The sequence below is a fragment of the Pteropus alecto genome, unplaced genomic scaffold (assembly GCF_000325575.1).
Source record: "Pteropus alecto unplaced genomic scaffold, ASM32557v1 scaffold8, whole genome shotgun sequence".
Lineage (NCBI taxonomy): Eukaryota > Metazoa > Chordata > Mammalia > Chiroptera > Pteropodidae > Pteropus > Pteropus alecto.
The window spans coordinates 18,448,746-18,472,419 of record NW_006494609.1 but is presented as its reverse complement, the minus strand read 5'-3'; the positions used below and the strand labels follow the sequence as shown (position 1 = coordinate 18,472,419).

The following is a 23,674-nucleotide window of genomic DNA, read 5'->3' as shown; positions in this document are numbered from 1 at the left end:
TTCAAATTGGATCTTTCCATTTTAGAGTCCTGCTCACATTTAAAAAGCATGATTTGGGTTTACTGAATCCATAGATCATTAACCAAAATGGTTAAGCCTCAGTGCTGGAATTGAACCCCGTGAATCACTGTTTGGTGGCTTTCTCGTTTTGTGTACGCCCTCTACTGTTATAACGTATCTATTCATTCCAAGAAATGAGGCTCGGGCCTGCAGTGACTTTGTCTCAAAAGTGTGAAAGCTGTTGTAGCCAGCAGATTTGAGCAGATCAGACTTTACAGAGCAAGACCCCCTCTCCCCCAACTCTCCTGCTGTGTTTTCCACTTTCCCTCCCTTCTAATGCATTGCCTCTTCAAGATCCCACTTTCCTGTGCTGGTTTTGAGGGGATGACACATTTATTTCTATTTGCCAGTAGTTGTTGGGTGATGATGATTCTAAAAACTTAAGATGAAAATGTAACAGCTGCTAGGTAGAACATAGAAAAATGAATTTGTTCCTTTTTCTGGTGTTTCTATAAAATGTAGTATATTTCTAGGACAAAATAATGTTAAAGAGTTTGCTTTTAGAACAGTTTCATTTATTTGTAATTAGTTTTTTTTTTTAACTGTAGGTGGATTCCAGTGGTCGGTCATCCTCACGAGGTCCAGTACTTCCTGAAGCAGATCAACAAATTTTACGAGATTTGATGAGTGACGCTATGGAGGAGATTGACGTGCACCAAGCCACTTCGTCTGTGAAACCACAGTCTAATGGTGAGACTGACCGGGACTTCTTGCTGGAAGCACTGATGTTGTTGTAGTCAAAGCTTATATTATTTGTGTGCTTATAAAGTCTTCAATAAGTAACTTATTAAAGCCTGAGTTTTGGTGGATGTTTATTAGTCAATCATCTTGTGTTTACTGAGTGTCTGGTAGATAAATAACACTAGCCAGGGTGTGGTGGGGACACAGAGAAAGTGGAAGACAAAACTTATGTTTTCTGGTAGCTTATGGTTTAGTAAAACAAACTAGCACTAAGCAAACTGACGCTAGTACTTAAAATGATTCAGAAACGATAAAATAGAAAACACTTCAGAACATGTTTCATACTCTCCTGGTCTGAAAGGATTGGAATTGATTCATTAGACTTTAGTGAAAGTGAGATGATTTGGCTTTAGAAGGTGGACTTAGGTATGGAGAGGGGGGAGAGAAGATAATCTTGGCAAGATCATTAACATTAGCAGAGGCTGAGACAAAGGCATGCATGAGCCTTTATCATCCAGCAGCTCAGGCTGTTCCTGGAACAAAGTTCCATTTTGGTGAAAAGAATTAGACTATGAAGTTGGATGGGCCGGAAGCCTTGAAAACCGAGTGGAAGCATCTAAATTTCTTGAAGCATCTATCTGAAAAATATTTGTTTTCTAATTGGATAAATGTAGTTATTTCTATATATTGTTAGTCTTAATTTAAAAAAATAGTTTATAGTATTATAAAAGTTTAACATTAAATGTTGCTTTCATTCTAATTTAGAATAAATTAGAACTAAAGAAGCAAATGGGAACCTTTAGCTTCCTATGTATCACAGTATTTGTAATTAACGTTAGCAGCTAACCTACATATATGAGAAAGAATATTGACTGTTTACTGAGCAGCTTCAATATACATGATTCTGTACTAGGTACTGGGCACTTATAAGGATGTGTAAGTTCAAGGTGCAGCCACAGAAGTATTTAAAATCTTGTCTGTGAGCCTCTTGAGGCTAAAATGTCAGTTTATTCATCTTAGCGTTCTCAGTCCATATCACAGTGTTTGGTTTGAATGACTGAATGGAGAAAGACTTGTGAATCTAGTGTGTAATATAAATGTATAAAAGAGATTTTGGTGCACGTGCATGCTTTTTCTGGACTTCACATTGAGAGAGCTACCCGAGAACAGGTGTCCCTTGTGGGTATCCAGCACCCCAAGAAGTAGTCTTTTTGTGGCTGGGAGTTACTTGAAGACGTGCTCGGCAGCTATTTCCGCCACCCCCTCTGTCCGCAGAGATTTCCTGTCCTTTTAGATGAAGCCCTGCGGGGTGTCTCCTGTTTCCCTTCCCTCTGCAGTATTGTCCAAGAAATTTCTTCCAGAGCCCCACCCAGTCAGAACTGTCACTGTGAAGTTCTGGCTGAAACCAAACTCCAGTCAGTGCTGACCGGCTGCTGCTGAATTCCTGAGCTGCTCTGATGCGAGTAGCTAAGGGGAGACTGTTAACTTCGTGAGATCCTCGTTTACGCATTTCTTAGAGAACTTCAAACTTATTAGTCTTATTAGTAGTCAGAGGTAATTGTAAGAAGAAAGGTATTGCAGGCGAAAGCACTCATATAATGTGTATCTGACTAATTGTTATTGTTGATGTTTCGAAACATACCAAATCTGAATGCTGTAATCTTTTTACCTAGGTGTTTTGGATGAAAAATCTCACACTCAGGAGCCATGTTGTTCAGACCTCTTCCTGTTTCCAGATGAGAGTGGGAATGTGCCCCAGGAGCCTGGCCCCACTTACTCCTCATTTACCCACCACTTGATTGGTGACGTGATGACAGGTGCGCCCACTGAAAACGATGACTTTTGCATTCTTTTTGCACCAAGAGCAACCATTCAGGTAATAAATTGGTAATATAATTGAGGCTTTAAGATAGTGTTACACATCGAGTTGCTCAAAGAGTACATGAAAAAGATTCTTTAGATTTTGTCAACTCTTGATAGTTCAGAATTTACTGTTAATGCTTCGTAAATGTTATACTTTACTATTTCTGTGGGGCATCTCTCAGAGACTCAGAAGAATTTTATATATTTGCAAAATATCCTGCATAGATTATTGAACTACAGATGTGTGTAGTAAGATAACTCTTCAGGGTATGAAATTCAGCAGCAGAAAGGAGAGCAGCGTGGAGTTACTAGTCCAGGAAGTGGGAAGGTAAGATGTGGTTTGCGTGAGGGCTGATGGTTGGTCGATATGTTATTTCCATTTTAGAGTTATGCTCATGTTTAAAAAGCATGGTCTGGATTTAATGAATCCACAGTTTACTAACCAAAATGGTTAAGGGTTGGTACTGGAATCGAAACCCATTCAAAATGAATCATTTGGCATATATATGTATTAAAGTGCCAGATGTGATGTGAGTGTATTTATTATAGCAGGTTTGGGAAATTAAAAACATAAAAGCAGTCAAATTCAGGATAAGCTCATTATTAGCAACATGATAATCGAGTCAATATGAAGTATATCAGATTTGAGATGCAGTATTGAGTTTGAATTAAAGAGTACTACACAGACACGCAGCACGTGCACACCCATGCACACTAAATCTGTGCCTTTTTATTGTCAATCAAATGGTAAAGGCCAAATTGTAGACTATAAAAAATTCTTATGGAGTGATTTACACAGAACAGAAAGAGAGTCCATGTTGTGGTTAATAATGCAGAATATTTTATGTGAATTATGTCTGTACTTATCTCATGTTATGTATTGAAATTACTAAAAAGAATGCCGAATTTAAAAATCCCCGTGAGATATGCAGCATAATCAGTGATTGGTTTGAGGCGAGACAGGATGTGTTTACCTGTTTCTTTATTTTAGGAAAAGGAAGAAGAACCAGTTGTAAAAATAATGGTCGATGATGCAATCGTGATAAGAGAGAATTACTTTAGCCTGCCTGTTAAGAAGACAGAGACGGGCAGAGCCCCGGTACACTTTCCCATTCCTGTAATTCGCTATGTTGTTAAAGAAGTCTCTCTAGTTTGGCATCTTTATGGCGGAAAGGACTTCGGAACAGCTCCTCCTACTTCTCCAGCTAAAAGTCATATGTAAGTTAATTTCTGCATAAGTTTATTTGACAGGCAATATGTTCTTTTCATAGAAAATACATAGTGATTATCATTTTAAGAATTATTGATAAAGTAATATTAAAAACTAATTTAACTGTTACTCTTTAAATGTTAGTGTTAAAAGTTTTCCATTTTGTAAACTTATTTGCGGTGTTTGTAATTTACTAAAATGTGGTGACTTAAGTGGTTTCCATTCAGCAAAATTTTCATGTGCCCACCACATGCCAGAGCCTGTTAGGCACCTTCTCTAAAACAAATGCGGTCCAGACCCTGCCCTCAGTTCAAAAGGGAGAGATAGTTATGTGAACAGATGAAGGCCGCGAGGTGCCGTGTGCGCATCAGGAGGCAGGGAGCATGTAGGGCCAAATCCCCAGCATCCAGCTGGGCACCAAGCAGAGGCGGCGATGCTCTTGACATGCTCCTTGAACGAGCGCGTTGCTTGGTAGTGCCAGAGGAGGCGGTGGGGGCGGGGGAGGGGAGGGTCGCGGACCAGGTGTGGTGGGGCGGCGTTCTCGCAGGGCAGGCTGGGGTTGAAGGCTCCACAGTGCGGTAACCTTTGCACAGCATTGTAGTGATTTTTAAAAATTTCGAGTTTACTGGAATTCTTTTTTGTATTCATTGAGATTTCTAGGACTTGTACTCTGACTATATGGGGTTCCCAAAGTAATAAGGAACTTGTCAGGAGGTCTCATGTCCAAATCTCTCCTCGATGTGAACACCGACGTCATAGTTAGATTTTTCTGTTTAGCAAGCAGATGCTTGTCGTAATGGCAACAATAAAATTCATATTCTCAGTGTCTCCAAAGTATAAAAGATGCAGTTTTGATTTGTAGTCATACGGTTTGTGACAGCGTTTTGACAGTTCTGTAATCTCATTTTCTGTTTTTCTTGATGTCATTCATTGCCTTTCTTTGAATATTCTTTTAACAAAGGGTTTTTTGTTTTTTGTTTTTAATTTATAGTAGTCCCCACAGTTCACCTTCTCACACACCCACAAGACATGGACGTAATATGGTATGTGGGGGAAAAGGAAGAAACCATGATTTTTTAATGGAAATACAGTTAAGCAAGGTAAGATGGCATTTTGAAAGGAAAATTGCACTGAAGTAGGGGCGTTAGTGGGGTTCATTAGTGCCCCTCCCCTGAGCAAGCATCAGAATCCCCTCGAGGGCTTGTTAAAACAAAGGGTGCTGGGCCCCAAAGTTTCTGATTCAGTAGGTCTGAGGTGGGTCTCACGAATTTGCATTTTTAATGAGTCTCATGTGATTCTGATCCTACTTTCCCAGGACCACACTTGGAGGACCACTGCCCTGAGGTATCTATGTGGGGAAGGCAGGCTGTGGGATCACACATGTGTCAGGTCCTCTGAACGTCTAGGGACCAGTAAGGCTGGGCTGCCATCAACATTATCTGCATTTAATTCTGTCAGCGTGTCATGTATTGGGGTGCTTAATGTGGAAATATTAATGGTGAATGCCAGTTCCATCTGTTTAATTGTATCCTTGCCCTCCTTAGAACTTGAATCTGCTTCCACTGATGGATTTTCAAACAGTTTCAAAGAAATGCAGGATGATAATTTTATGTCTGATTCCTATTGAGGGTTTGCTTGAAAAGGACAGGGATTTTCCCAAGGTCAAATAAATGTCAGTCAAGTTTATCCTTGTGTGGTAGAGTACACAAAGATCAATAAATAAGTGAACAAATGGAGTGTTACGTTATTCTCTGAAAGTGGAATCGAAAGCTGCGATTTCAAAAATGTGGTGTTTTGCATCGTAAAGAGAAGATCTAGTTTAAATGAAATGTAATGATTGCTCTGTGCCCCCTTCTCCTTGTCTGCGAAGGTGAAGTTCCAGCATGAGGTCTACCCCCCATGCCAGCCAGGGCGCAATTCCAGCCTCTCGGAGTGCCCTGTCTCTCGGCAGGCGTTCATTGTGCAAGACCTCGAAATTCGGGACCGGCTGGCAACATCACAAATGAATAAGTTTTTGTATCTGTACTGCAGTAAAGAAATGCCTCGGAAAGCTCATTCCAACATGGTAAGATTTAAAAGTGTTTTTTGTTACGTGAGATTTAGAAAAGTGTTTTTATTATATCTAACTGCAGAACATTTAGATTGGGTAAAATCACTGGATATTTTTTCTAAATTTAGTATGTAAATTTCTTTTAAATACGCTCCTTAAAGTTGTATGTTTTAAAAATTATTTTGCATGTCACTTCTAGATTCCATTATCTATAATTGCCAATATAATAAAAACCGAGGGAACCCAGAAGTCCACAGTGATCTACTCAAAAGATTTGGTATTGCCAGAGGTGTTCAGATTTCTAACACTTTAAATTTGAGTGAAATAGAAATGATTCGGTCAGGACTTAACGGGAGGAAATGGCATAGCGGCTGTCTTTGGAAGACAGGCTATAGGTTAGCTTCAGGGCTAAGCAAACTCCTTTGAGATGGCACATATATTATATGCATTTTTTTCCTCTAAAAAGAATCCATATCTTTCATCAGGTTCTTTAGGCAGTATGTGACCCAAAATTTTGATATAGGCTTTTGAAGAAAGAGGGTAAACAACCCCACTCTTTGTTCTAACATAGGGAATCGAAATGGAACCGCCCCCGCCCCCCGCTTTTTTTGTTTTTCCTTTTTAAAATGAAAACAAGGTCATAATATCATTGGGGAAAACATGTTTTTCTCTTTCTTATTTGTAGTTGACAGTTAAAGCCTTACACGTTCGTCCAGAGTCTGGCCGGTCACCACAAGAGTGCTGCCTAAGAGTGTCACTAATGCCACTTCGCCTCAATATTGACCAGGTTTGTACTGCAAACATAATTCACGGGATTATGATGAAATATATATCCCAGAATGGGAAATCTGATTCAGTTGAATTATATGTTTATTATTATTAAACTTTTATGAAAGTTGAATAATTAAAGCAAGTCTTCTGCTGGTGAAGAACAGGGCAAATTCATTAGGCATTTGGAGTCTGAACTATCGGTGAGTAAAAGTTCTTAGATTATTTTCTCCAGTCTCTTATTCTTTGTCTATGTGACATAGCATGTGAACCTGCTTCTCATTCTCTCTTATTCTTGTGTACATACTCCTAATGCAGATGTGCAGGTGTTTTCAGAGAGTATTAAAAGAATCTCTCAAATATATGATTCAAAGATATAAAGGATTGTGTCTCAGCACCTGGAAGAGAATTTCTTCTGCCCTGGGTAAAATGACAAATTTGTAAATTGGCACCTAAACAGGTCACAAACAACAGAGATTTATGGAAAGACATAAAGAAACGTACTTTCTCACATTCTGACAAGCATCCAATCAAATTATTCTGGATTTTGCTTTGCAGAGAGATGTTTAAAACGTAATTGGTCCCTCTTCTCCAAACTGGATTCATGGCATATGGAAATACGATGGTACATAGGGGTGCAGTGTGGGGCGAGGGGCATAGGCCTGGGGTCAGACCTGGGTTAAGTCCCAGTTCTCTCTGCTAGTAGTGTGGCTTTGGCTGTTACTTAACTTCTCCGAGCCTCAGTTTCTTCATTGATAAAAGGAAGAAATAGTAATACATGTAGCATCATTTTTTAAGTAAGAAGGATTAAATGAGACTAGTGTATGTAAAATGTTTAGTTTGGTGTGTGACACACAACAATCAAAATTGTTAAAACTGAATCATATATCACCTGAAGAAAACATGATGTTTTAAAAATCTGCTTTTGAAATAAAACTCTCCTTTTATACCTTATATTGGTGTGCATTCTGGTTTGGAAGCAGGATATGTGTGAGTTGTTATTTGTTCACTTTAAAATTGACTGAATAATGTCGACTCAATGAAGACTGATTTAAATAAGTAACAGATACTTCAGAAATAAGCTTAAATAATATTGTAAAAAAAAAATCTCAGAGAAAATATATAGTGAAGCACAGAAGTTTAGCAAAACTTTAATATTTGTAGCTTCTGAGCTGGATCAGACTTACCAATGAGTACTTTAGATTTATGCTTTCTCATTATGAGAATATCTTTTGATACCCATATTTTAATTTATCCATACATTGGCCTAGTAGGAATATGATGAAGGATTTATGGGGAATTTGATCTGTGGAAATCACATGAGAGCAAGAATTTGAGCAAGATCCATCTTTATAATACAGTTTTACCAGATTTAGCAAGTCCAATTTTCTTTAATAGACTTTTTCTTTAATATTGAGCTTAATTTCTTCTTTAGAACTATAAAAAATTATGATTTTAAAAGGGAAACCATTAATCTTAGAGAAAACAGTCAGGGAAATAAATATTATGACTAAGCTGAGGAGGAATGGGAAATAATTCCCCAAGATGAGAAAACTAGGAGAACAAAGCCAGGCTACAAATGTGTAAGCCTTAGCGAAATCTGTTACCGTATGAGAAATCCTTTTCGGTTTGCATTTTCTAAGATTGACACACTGTATTTTGAGATAGCAAATAGGAAACCAAATGTTTGAGTTCTTCATTCTTTTTTAAAAGTAATCAGTTGATGACTGATAATGCTTTGAGTAGTATTTTTCTTACCAAGTATATCTCTGCCTTTATTTCTCTTCACTGGGTCATAGACAGTGAATACGAAAGCCACACTTTGTTTTCTCATGTTTTTAACCCTTTGCTCATTTAGAAAAAAGATGCAGCTCGCCGCCAGTGTTAATTTAACATTATGCGTGTAATTACTATGTTTTCTAGGATTTGACGTTTTCAGTGATTGACAGTTATTATATTTTATAAATGAAAATACCACGACTAAACACAAAATGCTGTAAATAGAATGATGTCATTTTTTCCAAAGACTATATCGGTATACTAGAGCTATGTGAAAATAATAATAGCAAGATATTTTGTGGCAGACTTTGGGGGTAATGTTAGGACTGTAACTCACAAATTATCTCGAGGTAAAGGCTGCAGCCACCAGTGTCACCAGCAAGTATTCTCGGGGCAAACGGGAAATGAGTTAAAAAGCTGCGTTGCTGTTGAAGTCCAGTGCAGTTGCCTGCAAGGTTCAGTGTGCCTGCAGGGTAGGCAGGACACTAGGCAGATGGAATGGTTTCCATCTAGGGGCTGGGCGTAAATAGGTGGCGAAGGTCATGAACTAGGCAGTTTGAGACAGAAGCACGAATGGGCCAGATCTCCTGACTGCCCCAGCCTAGTTTAGTGTCGTACTGCCTGGAAATCTGTGCAGGGAAGATGCATTGATTCCAAATCATTTGCTGAGTGCCAGCCTCGTCCCGGGTTCTGTACTAGGATGCCGGGGATGCAAAGATGAAGAAACATTTCATCCTCAAGGGTCTCTGTGCAGTGGGGAGACCAGCATCGAACATGACTTAACACCTGTGGTGCGTCCAAGTGATAAAGTTAGGCGTAGGATGATCTGCCCACGCCAGAAGAGGGCTCCTAAGCCAGGCTGGGAGTTGGGAAGATTGAGCGGTGATCAGGAAAGGCTTTCTGGAGGAGGCGACACTTGAGCAGGCCTTACGGAATGTGGTGAGTTAGCTACGTTCAGAGTTTTGTAAAGATGTTGAGGGCCTAACTCAGATTGTGAGATGAGATGTAAGGACATTCAGATAAGAGAAGGACATTCAGATAAGAGAAGTCCATGCTCAGCTGAGGCTGGAAATGAGGTCCGTGTGGCAGGACCACTTTGCACTCCGTGGGCTTTCAGCATCACTCCTTAATTGCCTGTGTAGGGCACCAGAAGTCTTTCTTTTTAACACTTTAAGTCATATTGCACTGTTAATATCCTCTGTCATAAGACCTTAAAGCTAGAAATAACTGTTTGATGGTCATAGTTGAGTATACATAATAACAAATTTTTTAAAGTGTAAAAAAGTTGTTCGTATTGAGGTATAAATTGCATATAATAAAATGTACAGATTTTAGGTGTACAGTTTGAGCTTGACCAGTACATATACTAATTGAAATATATAGAACATTTTCTGTACCCACAAAGTCCCCTACAATGTAGTCAGTCTCCACTGCCCAAAGCAGTCACTGATGTCATTTCCACCACCAGAGATTGACTTTTCGCATTCCACGACTTCGCATAAGTGGAATTGTATCTGGCTTCCTGTCCTCAACATCGTGTCTGTGAGATTCACCTGTGTTGAGGCACGTATCAGCAGTCTGATTTCATTGTATGGATATACCACAATTTATCCATTTACTCATTTATTTACATTTAGATTTTCTTCTTCTTGGCTCTTATGACTAAAGCTGTTATAAAATTTGTGTACAAGTCTTTTTAAGGACATACGTTTTCATTTTTCTTGGGTATTATAAACAGAATTTCTGGGCCATAAGGTAGATGTGTGTTTAACTGTCATAAGAAGTGCCAGACGGTTTCCATGGTGGTTGTACCATTGTATATTCCTACCAGTGACCTGTGAGTGTTGCTGTGGTCTTTTTCATTTGAGCTGTTTTACTTAGTGATCATTGAGGTCTTAATTTGGATTTCCCGAAGACTAGTGATCCTGAGCATCTTTTCATGTGCTTATTCACCATTTGTATATTTTCTTTTGTGAACTGTCACTGTGTTGCTGGTTTTAAAACAGTTTAGCATAAATACCAAAATAAAAAATTCTGAGAACATTTTGAAAAGCTGATAATTAGTATTCTTTTGTTGTTTTGTGCATTTGTAGAAAATGGATTAAAAACCACTGTCTCTTTAGTCTTTCGTTTTTTAAGAATACATTTATACCTGGAATTTTCTATAATTTTTTTTTTAATGCAGTCATGGTGTCAAAACATTTATAGCATTAAAATATCACCATCTAGTGGCCAAAGAATAACATTTTATATACTATTAACTTTAACATTTTATTAACATGTACTATTTGGTATGTATATGTAGTAATATGTAATAAATGTGTATGTTGTAAATAATTTATAAAATATACATATATGTGTAAAGCATAATGATATAACAAACAATTCATGAACCCACTATCCTTCTGCAAGAACCAGAATATTTTTAATCCTGTTGAAACTTCCTGCTGGTTCTTCAGTTCTATTCCTCAGTCTCCCATATGTCCTGTTACCTAGAAAAATACCTTTCTGATTTCCATCACTTACACTTCTGATAAATGTGGTCAGTAGTTCATCAGATCTTTGGACTTGCCAGGCAAACTTTTGGTGTGTTACCAAATAGTAGACTTTATATTGGACCTTCCCGTTGCATTTTGGTTCAGTATTTAGAATTTTTTTAAATCGAAGGGAAGGGTAAGAAAGAACAGGCTCAAGAATTTAATTTTCTTATTCTTTCCAAAATGGATTTGTCAGTTTGAGTGAGGTAGGAAAAATGAAGTTGCTTATAACAGGAAATGTGGTTTGTATATATAACATCGAGACAGATTCGTACATTTTTGTTTGTAATTATATTTTAGGAGAGGCCACATTGAGTGGATGATTTTATTTAATTTTTATTTTGAATATCGTGTTCAATGAAGAAAATGTATTAAGGCGATATTACATAGTGTTAAAGGTAGAAATAAGACATTAAGAACGTTTAAGGCACACGTAAGTATGCAGGGCGTGCTAGCTGCTGTTACAATATTACTGCTACGAATGCAGAATAAGAACTTGTGTCAAATGAGAATGCTGTATTGCTCAGAAAACAAAAGTGTCCTTTGATTTAGAAATAGCTATGTAAATTTTTAACTTCTCCATGTCTTCATTTTCGCATCTATAAATTAGTTTTCTCATAGACTTGTGAGACTTACCAAGAGGGGGTGTGTGTGAGAGAGAGAGAGAAAGAGAAAGAACAGGAGCAATGCCTGACAGAGGACTCGATGAATTATAGCCATATATGAATAATGAGTAAAATTTGAGACTTTAACATACTTTAGAAATAGATACAGACTTTAGACTTTTAACATAGTTTTAGAAATAGATATACTTCCCCCCATATTACTTATAATTACATCTCTTAATTTTAGGATGCCTTGTTTTTCCTGAAGGATTTCTTCACAAGTCTTTCTACAGAAGTAGAGCTTCTAATGACTCCAGATCCAGAAGGTACTAAATATGTGTAGTTCAAAAAGTCTATAACAAGTACTTGGATTGATTTTGATGGTTATGAAGCCTTTTTGAGAATGCACTTATACAGTCTTTATTCTTATTTATATAAATATGTTCTGTGTTTATTTTTGTTAAATTATGCAAATGTAATTTATGTAAAACTAGTAATTTAAAAGGTGGAAGTCAGTTTTCTCTGTAGTATTAATTGTGTTTATTAAATGAAATGTAGCAAAACAAGGTAAATCTAGATTGATTTAAATGGTTGCTGTAAGGAAGCCTACCTAATTTTTCAAACGTACACATTACATTTTCAGTTAAAAAGTCTCCTGGAGCTGATGTCACCTGCAGTTTGCCAAGGCATTTAAGTACCTCAAAGGAGCCAAATCTAGTTCTTTCTTTCCCTGGGCCAAAGCAACCTTCCCAAAATGATAGTGCCAATTCAGCGGAAGTGGTTAACGGGGAGGAGCAGAAGGAGTTCTCAGCTGAAGAAGAGTCATTTAGTGATCAGCCTGTGTTTTTTAGGTAAATCATTTAATTTTGGTAACAAATGAAGTTAATTTAGAGTTTTGAAGATTGTGATTTGACGCGTTTGTGTACAGATATTCATGAGGTTCCATCGGCTTTTCTTTGTACTGCCGTGTAATCATCTGGTGTATTTATTCATATGAGGTCCCTCCCCACTTGCACCTCTCATGTACCCACAGTAAGCCCTGGTGTTGAGGAGTCATCTCTCGACTCTGTGGTAGGAGTTTACTTTTTTTTCTTAGCTTCTTTTTCCCTCTGCGCCTAATACCAGGCGGTCCTTTTCCTCTTCCTTTAGCCACCTCAGCTGCAGCATTTCTCTCTTTTTCATTATGGAAATTTTTCCATCTAGTTTTCTTTGTCCTCCTCCATCACTGCTGTGTCTTTCCTGACCCTTCCCTCCTTGGCTACGTCAGCACTATCAGGAAACCCAGGTCCCCTCTGTCACTGTGCGCTGCGACTACTGCCCAGCCGCTTTGGCTAGCTGCTTACACATTGGGGTTTATCCCTTGTTTCAGACCCATTCATTCATGCCATTTTCTTTCTATCCCAACCCTTGGTGGTAGGCATGGAGCCTTGGCTCTGTTGGAAGGAGAGAAGATGAAGGTCAGTGCCACTGTGTTATGAGTGACAGTTAGCTACCTTTCTTGGTTTTCTGTGCTCCTCTTCCATAGACATCAATGGTCTCAAATTCTATCTTTCCCTCTAAGTTCTGAGGTTAGACTTTGGCCCATAGTAGGCAATATAACTATTTTAAAGTGTTTTTCATGTTTTAAATCTCTGTATGTTGATGAAAGATAGAAAAAAATAACAGAATTGGAAAGATCTTGGGACAGTAGGTATCTGGTGGTTCTGAACCTTTCCATCACAAAAGAAGAACCTCTTTTATTATTTTCCCACATTGATATTTTTATTAAAAATTTTTTTCTACCACAAAAATTGTGTATCCTAAGTAATAATTTGAATTTTCATTTTATATTAATCACATATAAATTACCAATTTGGTTTTTATAAGCACTGGATAACCAGTATATAAAAACTTGAATTGTTAAAAGTCTGACCTGAAAACAGAAATTTTCAGCTTGTGTAACCTTATTTACTTACCTAGGTAAGCGTTTATTTTTTTCATTAGACTATTTGAAATAGTTTACAGATTTCTGTTTCCACTCTCAAAAGCTCCTGGGGTGGTAATCAGTGATGTTGTCCAAATTACTCACGTCACAGGTGAGGAAGTTCATTCCAGAGGCGAGGTGACTTGCTTAGGATCACACAATTAGTTAATGGCCGAGACAGTGCATTTTCCGAGTGATGGCCTAGTAGTCACCCCTCCAACGTTTATTCAACATTTATTTATTCAACAAATAGTTGTTGAACACTTACCATATGCACGCCACATTTTAAGCACAGTGAACAGAGTAGAGAAAAATTCCTATTTAATTAAAATATATGATTTGTTCTGTTATGTGCCATGGAGAAAAAAAAGAGTGAGAAAGGAAGCGGCAGGTGTCGAGGGCTGTTGCCCAGAGAACCAAACGGAGATGAATGTGTGGAAGATGAGGAAGGGCCTAGGACCCCAGGCTGCTGTGTGATGGATGCGAACACAGCATGTCCACTTTGGTGTAGGTTAGGTGGTCTTTGTGGGATGGCTTAGGATAAAATCACTAACATTAATTCTGTAGAAAAAAATGCGTTACAGTCTAGCTTTTGGAAGCCAGCTCCTTTTGTTTGATGTATACCATCACCGTATCATTATAATTTCATTCTCACAGAATTCCCAATATTTGTGTGTCGATATCCTGTTTACAAACGTTAATTTCAAGAATGCTCACCAAAATTCACCAGTGTAAATGGCATGGAAAATTTATTGATGAAGACATTTAGGCTCAGAGAGTTTAAGTAACTGGCCCATGATCGCATCTCACATAACTGGTAAAACTGGGATTCATGTTCATTTTTTCTGGCTGTTTCAGCTTTGTGATGGAACTAAAAAATACCTAATTTCATTTTTTTTTTTTACTTCTCAGTAATGGTTATGTTATTTGGTTTGCTTGATCTTGAAGGTTGCTTTTATTCATTTGTTCTCTGTATGGATTGAGAATATTTGCTAGAATAAATTTTTCTAAGATAAACATTATTTAGTAAACCAAGAAAAAGTTTTTGTGAGAAAATTTAAGTATAGTAAAATAAATACAATCGTAAGACAACATCAGTTTAGTTATATTAAGTTTAGAAAAGGTAGAGCTAAAAGACAATCTGTTTTATTTAGGCCTTAAGATATTCACATTGTTATTATTTTTTTTGGTCTTATTTTCATTCTCCAGTTGAATAAATTAGTTTATATGTAACTTTATTAGTAATTTTAAATATAAATAACTGCCTTCTTTCTTTTTCTTCAGAGAATTTAGATTCACCTCAGAAGTTCCTATTCGACTTGATTATCATGGCAAACATGTCTCAATGGATCAGGTTTGGAAACTTTGTACAAATATATTCTACAAAATATTCTCAATTTGTTTTCTTGATGAACTCAATTAAAAAAAACAACTTTTTCTGTTATAGTTTTACGTAGATATTTGAAATGAAGTACAAGATATTAAAATTTAATTCTATTTTTAAAGTAAATTAAATATTATTTGCTTAAGAACGCATGAGTGAAATTTGATATAAATTGGGTCATACGTATTAATAAGTATGTATTTTTTTTTTTTTGCTGCAAATATTTTTAAGTGTTTCAGCTTCATTAGTGAATATCGCTTTGACTTTCTCAAATAAAACTATTTTAAACATTGAGCCTCTCAGTTTACATACTAATCTGGCCTTTTTCAATTTTAAAGGGTACATTAGCTGGGATTTTGATTGGTCTGGCCCAGTTAAACTGCTCTGAACTAAAGTTGAAGAGGCTTTTCTATCGCCACGGGTAAGTTGATTTATTATATGAAGCTTTAAGGTGTAGTAACTAAAATTTGTTTACAACAAATTAAAAATTGAATTTCCTTAGAAAGCATACATAATTTAATTCTTTTACAGTATTGTCTACTGAGAGCTCATTTTTAGAGGATCCTTACTGATTAGGGGCTAGTTTTTATTCTGAGAGAGTAGAAGTAGCTTGACAAGTAGTATTTTTCAAAACCAGCTATAATTATATTTTTTATAATTTCCTAAAGTTGTAAATCAGTTTAGTGAAAAGACTGGAAGTTCAGAAGGTAATGAATGGTTTTTAGTAGCTAAGAACCATATGGCAATCGATGTTGAGTTTATCCTATGCCAGAGCTTTAGATGTTCAAGAAATAAGAAGAGTGGAAAACCACAGTTATACATATTACCTAAGCCTTGTAGACATTATTAACATTACAGTTGGATTACATATATATTTGTATACATTTGTATACATTTACAATTATATACACAATTATATATATACATATACAATTACATATACATGTGTATACATTTGTATGTGTGTATATATTCAGATTGAACATCTATAATATTTTGTTTGTAAATTGTAAATTTTCTTTTGTCTCAACTAAGAAAATCCCTCAAACTTATCTAAAACTGTAAAATTATTTTTCCTATATACTAATAATCATTTGCTCTAGTTTGCTAGGTGTTGACAAATTATTCTCATATGCAATCACCGAATGGCTCACTGACATAAAGAAGAACCAGCTGCCAGGGATCCTGGGAGGCGTTGGGCCTATGCACTCACTAGTACAATTAGGTGAGGTTTTTTTTTTTAAATCAAAACATATTTAAGTTGCCCGATTAGTGATGTTGAACCCTTTTGGGGTATGGATGCCTTTGAGTCTAAGTGAGGACCATCTTTTTAGAAAACCTACATCTGTAGTCATACACACAGAACTTTACCTCCCATTTCTGCGGTTGGATGCTAGCAGAGATCAGAGCTCCGGCCCTCTTGTTGACTGCTGTGTGTTGACTATTGTTCTAGTGCAAGGCCTGAGGGACTTGGTCTGGTTACCAATAGAGCAGTACCGGAAGGATGGTCGCATCGTCAGGGGATTTCAGAGAGGCGCTGCCTCCTTCGGCACCTCAACAGCCATGGCTGCTCTGGAACTCACCAACAGGATGGTTCAAACTATACAGGTATCTTTCCACGGACAACCTGAATCTACATAAGGAGGATGAGCTGTTGTCAAACAGTTGGGTTATTTTGTTTTTAAAATGATACTGTGAGAATATACAAAATGTTGAGAATAGATATTTTATTCGTAATGATTTAACGTCATGCTTTTTTAATTGCTTAGCTATCCAGTATTAAATAATTAGTAGAATGAAGCAGTGGAATACAGTGTCAAATTCGTTTGCCTGCTTCAGGTCCATTATAGCCATTAAGGTAGCCAAGGATTGATTTCACCACATTTATGTGAAAAGGTCATAGGTAGATGTAAAGAAAGCATTACAGACAAATAGGAGTTGTGTTAAGGTTTGCTATATTAAGGTCCAGTTGACCTTATCCAGACTGTGCGTTCTTGACTAACTTGGTAAGTTGGAGGATGTTCTGAGAGGACAGAGAAGAGACAGAAAAAAATAAGGTCAATCCAGATAGTAAATTTTTAATGTACACTTTAATGTTCTTATTATAAACATAATAAATCCCGTAGAGAACTCAAACCCTGCGGAAGAGCCGTGTGAGGTGCGGGAGACCCTCTGCTCTTCCTCAGTCTCTGTGGGAGGCGCCCTACTGGAGCCTGAGACTCCAGACTGCCTTCTGACTCATTTCTGCTTTCTGGTAAAATGACCCAGGCGGCGGCAGAGACTGCTTATGACATGGTGTCTCCAGGGACCCTTTCTATCGAACCTAAGAGGATCAGAAGGTTCCCTCATCACCGGTTAGCCCACCAGCCGGTGGACCTGCGGGAAGGCGTGGCCAAGGCCTACAGTGTCGTGAAGGAGGTAGGTGTACTTGGGCGGATAAGCCAGTGCCAGCCCCCAGCTTTCCTGGCTTTCACCCGAAGAGCCCTCTGTTGGTGGCATTTGTTCCCCAAAACCCCTGGGCGTGGCTGGGAACTGCCACCAACAGCAGGTGCGGTGTCTGCATGAGGTAAGAGCAGAGGCCGCGGTGTGGCCAGTGGGCTCCCAGGAGGGCAGGGACCCAGTGGGAAGGGCGGGTCACTGTCCCTGCAGAGCAAGCAGGGATATGAGACCAGACACCAGTGCGTGCTGGCTGGACCCAACACATGTTTATGCTTCGATGTATTTACCCCAGATTTGTTTAAATAACAACTTTTTAGGTAAATTACTCACCATGATCTCATGGCCCTGCCTCTACTGTGCTGAAAGTGGCACGGATTTTTCTGTACACGTTTTTTATACTTTTATTATACACCTACACATTCATAAGCAAAACATACTGTGTTTTAAAAGTTATGTAAACGGCATCATATTATATGTGTCATTTTGTAACTTATGTCTTTCAAGAAATATCCATGTCAATGTATGTAGATCTAATTTAAACTCTTTTCTAGTATTTCATTGTGTGAATATAGCATAATTTATTTATTTTCCTGTTGGTGGACAGTTAGTTTCCATTTTTTTCTCTAAAACACCACCATAGGAATGTCTCTTTGTTCATATGTGCAAGAAGGTGTTAAGAGTGGACGTGGTGATGTGTAAGTACTTGAATCTTGACGTTTATTAAACATCGCCACATTGCACTTTAGTGGCACCAGTGAACCCTGGTTCTTTAAGGCCATCGTCAGGGTCATCCCCTGTGTTAATCTTTTTTGACATTCTTTTTGATACGGCACAATGTTGGAGGTCATTTTACTTAGGATTGATTTGTGTGTTAGGATTTCATTAACGATCTTTTCCCCAGGATGTCTTGATGGGCGGAAGTGCCTGGGTCAGTCTTGTGCCTGACAGAAGTGGCCTCGGTGGTAGGAAGACCACTGAGGGGGCCCCCAGAAATGTATTAGTGGATAAATGAAGGCAAGACCACTGGTCACCTTTCTCAAAACGAGATTTAATCAGGAGAGTAAAGAAAGATGATTACCAGTCAGACCTCTTCCTACAGATGCCAGGACTGGGCCAGTTATCAGTAGACATGTGAGAAGTCAGGTTTGTGAAACCGGTCCCGGGGTTCGAGACGTAGCAGGGCGGGTTGACAGCAGGGTATATAATAGCTCTTGGATATGCAGCACTGTGCAGTTTGCATAACGCTTGCCTACTTTTACCTGAATTCAGTTTAAAATAAGTGTCTGTGTGCTTATTTTGTGCTGTGTGTACAGTAACCCTTAAAGATAGGTGGCATTCCTCACTCAGAGGAGGAGACAGGCCCAGCAGGAAGAGTAATGGAGCCAGGACTGGAACCCGGGTATCGGGTCTCATGTTTAGTTCTCTTTCTGTGAAATTGCTCCTGTGCAGAATGAAGGGAGGGGAGAACAGGAAGCATGGATTGAGATGGTAGGGTGTGCCTGATTAGACTGAATCGGAATTCTGTATCAGAAGCTTTTAAAATAGAGGTTCCTAAATGGTGATAAATACTACTTCTTCTTTTTCATAACTCAAAGATCAAGAGAAAACATCCCATGTGTTTCACAGATAGGCTCATCCTTTAGGTCAGAGGTCAGCAAACTATAGCTTGCAGGCCAGGTCTGGCCCATGATTGCTTTTGTATGGACCTATAATGAGTTTTACAGTTTCAGAGGATTGTGAAAAAAAAAAAAAAGAACAAACAACAAAGACCATCTGGCCCTTTATAGAGAAAGTTTGCTCACCCCTGCTGTCTGTAATTCTGTTCTGTGGTAGTCGGGAGGATGTAAGGTGGTGACTTGGGAATTATTTAATGAACACTTAGTACCTGCTAAGCTGTACCAAGCCCTTTGGGTGTGTTAATTTGTTTTAATTCAAACACCACCACAGTATTTTAATTCTCCCATTTAAAGGACTTGTCTGAGGTCACACAGCTTAGCGATGAAGCTGAGATTTGTATTTACTTCTGTTGTCTCCAGAGTAGGTGGTGGTGATCATTATATTATAACAGACTAATACCCTCTTATTGTTTGCGGGTTAGGGAGCTGCGCTGGGAGAGGGGGGAGGAGGAGGATGTGGCAAATGTATAAATTGTATGCATTTTCTTCACTGTATTCACGGTTTCACTTATTGGCTCTTATAGGCAGTTTTAAAAATAGCACTTACATTTTTTTAGTTCTTCTGTACCGTATTCCATCGATGGTACTACATGTTTTTGCCTGCCATGTTGGGTTGAGATGGCACTCTGGTTAGCTTGTCAGAATGATGGCTAGATTCTGGGTTAGGACAGGGTTCCTAGATTTCCCCAGAGAGCCCAAAGCTCCGTGCGCTGTGCCTTCACTGAGATGGTCACAGTGACACAGTGCCTCTTGTCCCGTGAGACACTTCAGAGTTAGATGGTAGAGATTCGAAAGTCATGTGTGAAGTTTGACCACTTTGGCTTGACCTACATGTTTATATATTCAGCCTTAAAGCTTTGCAGTCATGATTATTTTAACGGTAGGCAGTTTTAAGGAAGAGGAAAAATGCTACAGAAGCTTTGTTTCTAATTATTAAAAATGTTCCTGCTTTATGTTCTCAGAGTTTTCTCTACTTAATCCAGTAAAATGTTCCGTTTAGCCCTTTATCTTAATTGAATGTTTCACAGTTATCTTTTCTCATACGTAGCCAGTAACTTAAAACTAATTAAATAATATTCTAGAGCTTAATAGAATTAGGTTTTCTTGTTACAGTTGAATCAGAGGAACTGTCACCATATGCCTTTAGTGATTATATTTACTCCAGAAGCTTTGTTTGCTAAGTTTGATTTAACTAGAATGGTAAATAGTGCCAGCAAAGCTACTCTTCGATCATTAAATCCTTCTGTAAGCTTTTCCATGTGAAATCGTGGTTTAGCCACATTTTCTGCATGTGTGACAACAAAATACGAAATCATAATTATCGCCTCTCGTCCTTGTAATTAGAATTTTTTCAGAAAAACGATTTTCCTGGGCTATCTCCAAAGCAGTTTCTTTTTGGTCTAGTCACAAACATAATGTTAAGTCCACCGACGTGCGCGTTACAGAATCATTTAGGGGTTTTCTGACCAGGAATTCACTCCCTGTCTCCCGTCCCCCCTTCCAGGGCATCACAGACACGGCTCACACCCTCTACGAGACCGCAGCTCGAGAGCACGAGAGCAGAGGGGTCACCGGTGCCGTGGGTGAAGTCTTGCGCCAGATCCCCCCGGCGGTGGTGAAACCTCTGATCGTCGCCACCGAAGCGACTGCAAACGTGTTAGGTGGCATGAGAAACCAGATTAGACCAGATGTTCGGCAAGACGAGTCCCAGAAATGGCGCCGTGGGGAAGACTGACTGATACTCTAGACACGACTCTTCCGAAGCTAGTGAGGCTGGGACTGAGCAGCGGAGTGTCCCGTGGGCAGCGTTAGGGGGAACTCATTTAATCCTGTTGTGCTCATCTCAGGAACAAAAGCATTTCTTAGTTAAATAATTTAATATCACAACAATGTGCAACCAAACTTCTAATGTTTCAGGGCTAGTTTGGCACTTGCCTGTAGAAAGGTTTAGTGGCTGGTGTCAGAAATCCTTATAGCATTTGCTGCCACGTTAGCGGAATTCTTGCTTTTATTGAAATGACTATAGTTCTTCCTGTTACAGATGGAAACCTTTTACAGTACGGCGTGCTCAGAATCATCCGAGCACTTTGAAAGCATCGTTTATGTTGCTCCGAGGAGTCGATTTTTCTCAAGGTTCAAAAAGAATCACAGCTTCGAAACTTTCATGGAAAATGAGAGATAGAAGCCACAGGGGAAGCAAAGCAAATAGGATTTTCAAAATAAATATCAGTGAGGAATAAGTCACCCAGTCTGTTGGATTGAGTGTCACGCACCTGGGAACAGCATTATTTCCGGTTACCCGGAAAATCCTCCTGGGGGCGTTGGAGGACGTGAGCGTTGTAGACATGTTCTGCTGTTGTGTTGCACTTTATCGTGTGTGTGTGTGTGTGTGTGTGTGTGTGTGTTTAGATTAATACGTGTCATGTGCTGTCTTTATGTGATTTACAAAGTTACACAAAATAGAGTAAGTCTGAAAGTTTTTGACGAAGGTAACTCCCACGTAGTAACTTCCATTTATTTTAATTGTAAATGAAAATGTGCATTCTATAATGAACTGGGGCCCATATAATTGTTTATATGTTCGATTTTAAACAGGTGTAGTGCAAGCTTGTGAGGAATGTGTGGAAAGGGAGATTGGAAGTGGTTTTTACTCTTTTAAAATTAACCAAAAATCCTCCGAATATGCCCTAGTCAGTTATTTTGAAGTACCGTTTTTACTTGGTTAACAATGTACATTTTGATAACCTGTCAGGAATGATGAATAAAGTATTTTTATTTAAAGGTAAAATTGTTTTATGCTTCCATGAATATTTTGCTTTTCTTAGAGCATATTCATAGATGCAGTACTATGATTTTTTCCGAGATGCTTGGGAATACCATCTCAGAATGGACTCTGGTTAATACCAAGTAAGCCATTCCCTAGGAGTCGGAGGGAGGTTGCTCGCAGGACCTCAGCCTCTGCCTTTAGATTGATCTGGCAGAAAGGAGATGAGGACTTGGCATCCGCTGTTGAAAGTTGCCTGGTGAGAGTTGTCACGTTTGGAAGTGGTGAATATCGAGGCAAATTTGGTATTTCAGAACCACATTTCAGTTTGGGGTTCAATTTCATTCTCTAAATTCTCTAACAAAGTAATGTAAACCAAAATCTGAACATTTAGAGTTTATAAAAATTATACTGAATGACATTGATTTTGTTGAAACGCTTTAAAGGGCCCTGCTCAGAGTGACCACCCATTGCTCAGAGGAGCTGTTGGCTACGCTGTCCTAACTCAGCGGAGCCCATGTGGAATGTGGGCTCGAGGGACTCGCTGGCCGTCGCGAGGGTGCAGCCTGCTGCTGGTGCGTTCCCACCGCTGCTCTGTCCCTGGTGCTCCGTTTTCCCTTACGACGGGACACGCTGCGTATTTATCTGTGATGGTTAATCTGGAAGACACTCAGTCATGCTTAAAAAAATGAAATCTCTGACTTTTAAATGTATTTCTCATAGTTACACTAATTATTAAGTTCAGATAGACATCGTATAGGGGCAAATGGTCACCCTCTGCACCGTGAGCCTCAAAGAATCTGTCTTTTGACAAATGAGCTTTATAAATCCCATTTAAACATATCTTTATACCGCAGTCTCCGTGGATCTTTCCCTGTTCCGCCCTCATTCACCTGCTGTTGAGAGACTGTGTGTGGGAATGGAAACCTTATATCTTAGAAAGATTCAGCGTCAGGGGTCTATTCATCGTCAGTTTAACCAAGATGCTCTTAAGATATTTATGTATCTGTATATGAACACTTCTGCATTATTAAGTATCCTTTAGTTTTTCTTTTTTTAAAAGTGTCTCTTCAAACTTTTATGTTATGATGGCATAGTAAAAAAGGTGTTGGGGAGGATCCTTGAGTTGTCAGATCTGTGACTTACCAAGTAGATGACCTTAATTTCTCTAAGCCTCTGTGTCCCTCTCTGAACAAAGGGGTCTTATGACAAAGCCCAACAGATTTTCAGATGATTAGGGCCCACGTGTGTATGCGTGTGCGGGCATGTGCATGCGTGCCTGGTGTGAGTGGAGGGACAGGATGTAATGCCAGTAGAGTGCCCCAGACCTGTGACACCCCACCCTGGAGCCATTGTCAAGTGAGAGGACTAGGTCACATCACAGAGGAGCTGTGGGCTCCTTTAGATCTTGGATCTCTGAGTTTTACACTTCTGAATGGCCACAGTGCCTTCACAGCTGCCTTTCGATGTGATCTTTCCGAGTGGAGTAGCTTGTGTGTGCCCACTTGTCGCTCCAAGTCCCTGTAGGTGTCCAGGTGAGCAAGCCTGCGCCACAGCCGTTAGCGAGTTTCCAGTAGAATGTCCACTCAACATTTGCCCTATAGGGTAGAGATGATACAGTGTTTCTACTAGACATTGTAGCATTGGACTTTCATTTTAATAAAGTTTGGGTCCAATTTGGAGTCCCACTTAAGACATATATTTAACATCAATAGTTTTATAGTGCAAAATTCACTTTAAGGAAAAAACTTCCCAAGTAGCAGTGTGCCTAAAATGGCAACAATACTAAAAACCAGTGTGTCTTCCCTCTTGCTATATGTCACTTGTAAATACTATTAAAATAATTCCAGCTTTTAAGGGAATTATTTCTTTAAGCATCTCCTTTAAAAACTGGG

The 23,674-nt window shown here is 38.8% G+C and overlaps 1 protein-coding gene across 3 annotated transcripts in view; it reads left to right on the top strand.

Annotated features, from left to right (window-relative positions):
* The window catches only part of ATG2B (autophagy related 2B), a 56,563-nt gene extending 34,760 nt beyond the window's left edge, over window positions 1-21,803 (top strand). The window contains exons 29-43 of one of the 3 annotated variants that reach the window (XM_015599684.2): window positions 609-750; window positions 2,415-2,617; window positions 3,596-3,822; window positions 4,806-4,914; window positions 5,685-5,879; window positions 6,550-6,651; window positions 11,801-11,879; window positions 12,197-12,404; window positions 14,801-14,870; window positions 15,239-15,321; window positions 16,004-16,125; window positions 16,354-16,508; window positions 17,169-17,318; window positions 20,520-20,782; window positions 21,057-21,803. In XM_015599684.2, the coding sequence (XP_015455170.1) occupies window positions 609-750; window positions 2,415-2,617; window positions 3,596-3,822; window positions 4,806-4,914; window positions 5,685-5,879; window positions 6,550-6,651; window positions 11,801-11,879; window positions 12,197-12,404; window positions 14,801-14,870; window positions 15,239-15,321; window positions 16,004-16,125; window positions 16,354-16,508; window positions 17,169-17,318; window positions 20,520-20,750 (2,076 nt within the window). In that variant the 3' untranslated portion in view covers window positions 20,751-20,782; window positions 21,057-21,803. Of the gene's footprint in view, window positions 1-608; window positions 751-2,414; window positions 2,618-3,595; window positions 3,823-4,805; window positions 4,915-5,684; window positions 5,880-6,549; window positions 6,652-11,800; window positions 11,880-12,196; window positions 12,405-14,173; window positions 14,354-14,800; window positions 14,871-15,238; window positions 15,322-16,003; window positions 16,126-16,353; window positions 16,509-17,168; window positions 17,319-20,519 lie in introns of those variants that run through there. The other 2 variants (XM_025041956.1, XM_025041957.1) reach the window with 2 other exon arrangements.
* The last annotated feature ends 1,871 nt before the right edge of the window (window positions 21,804-23,674 follow it).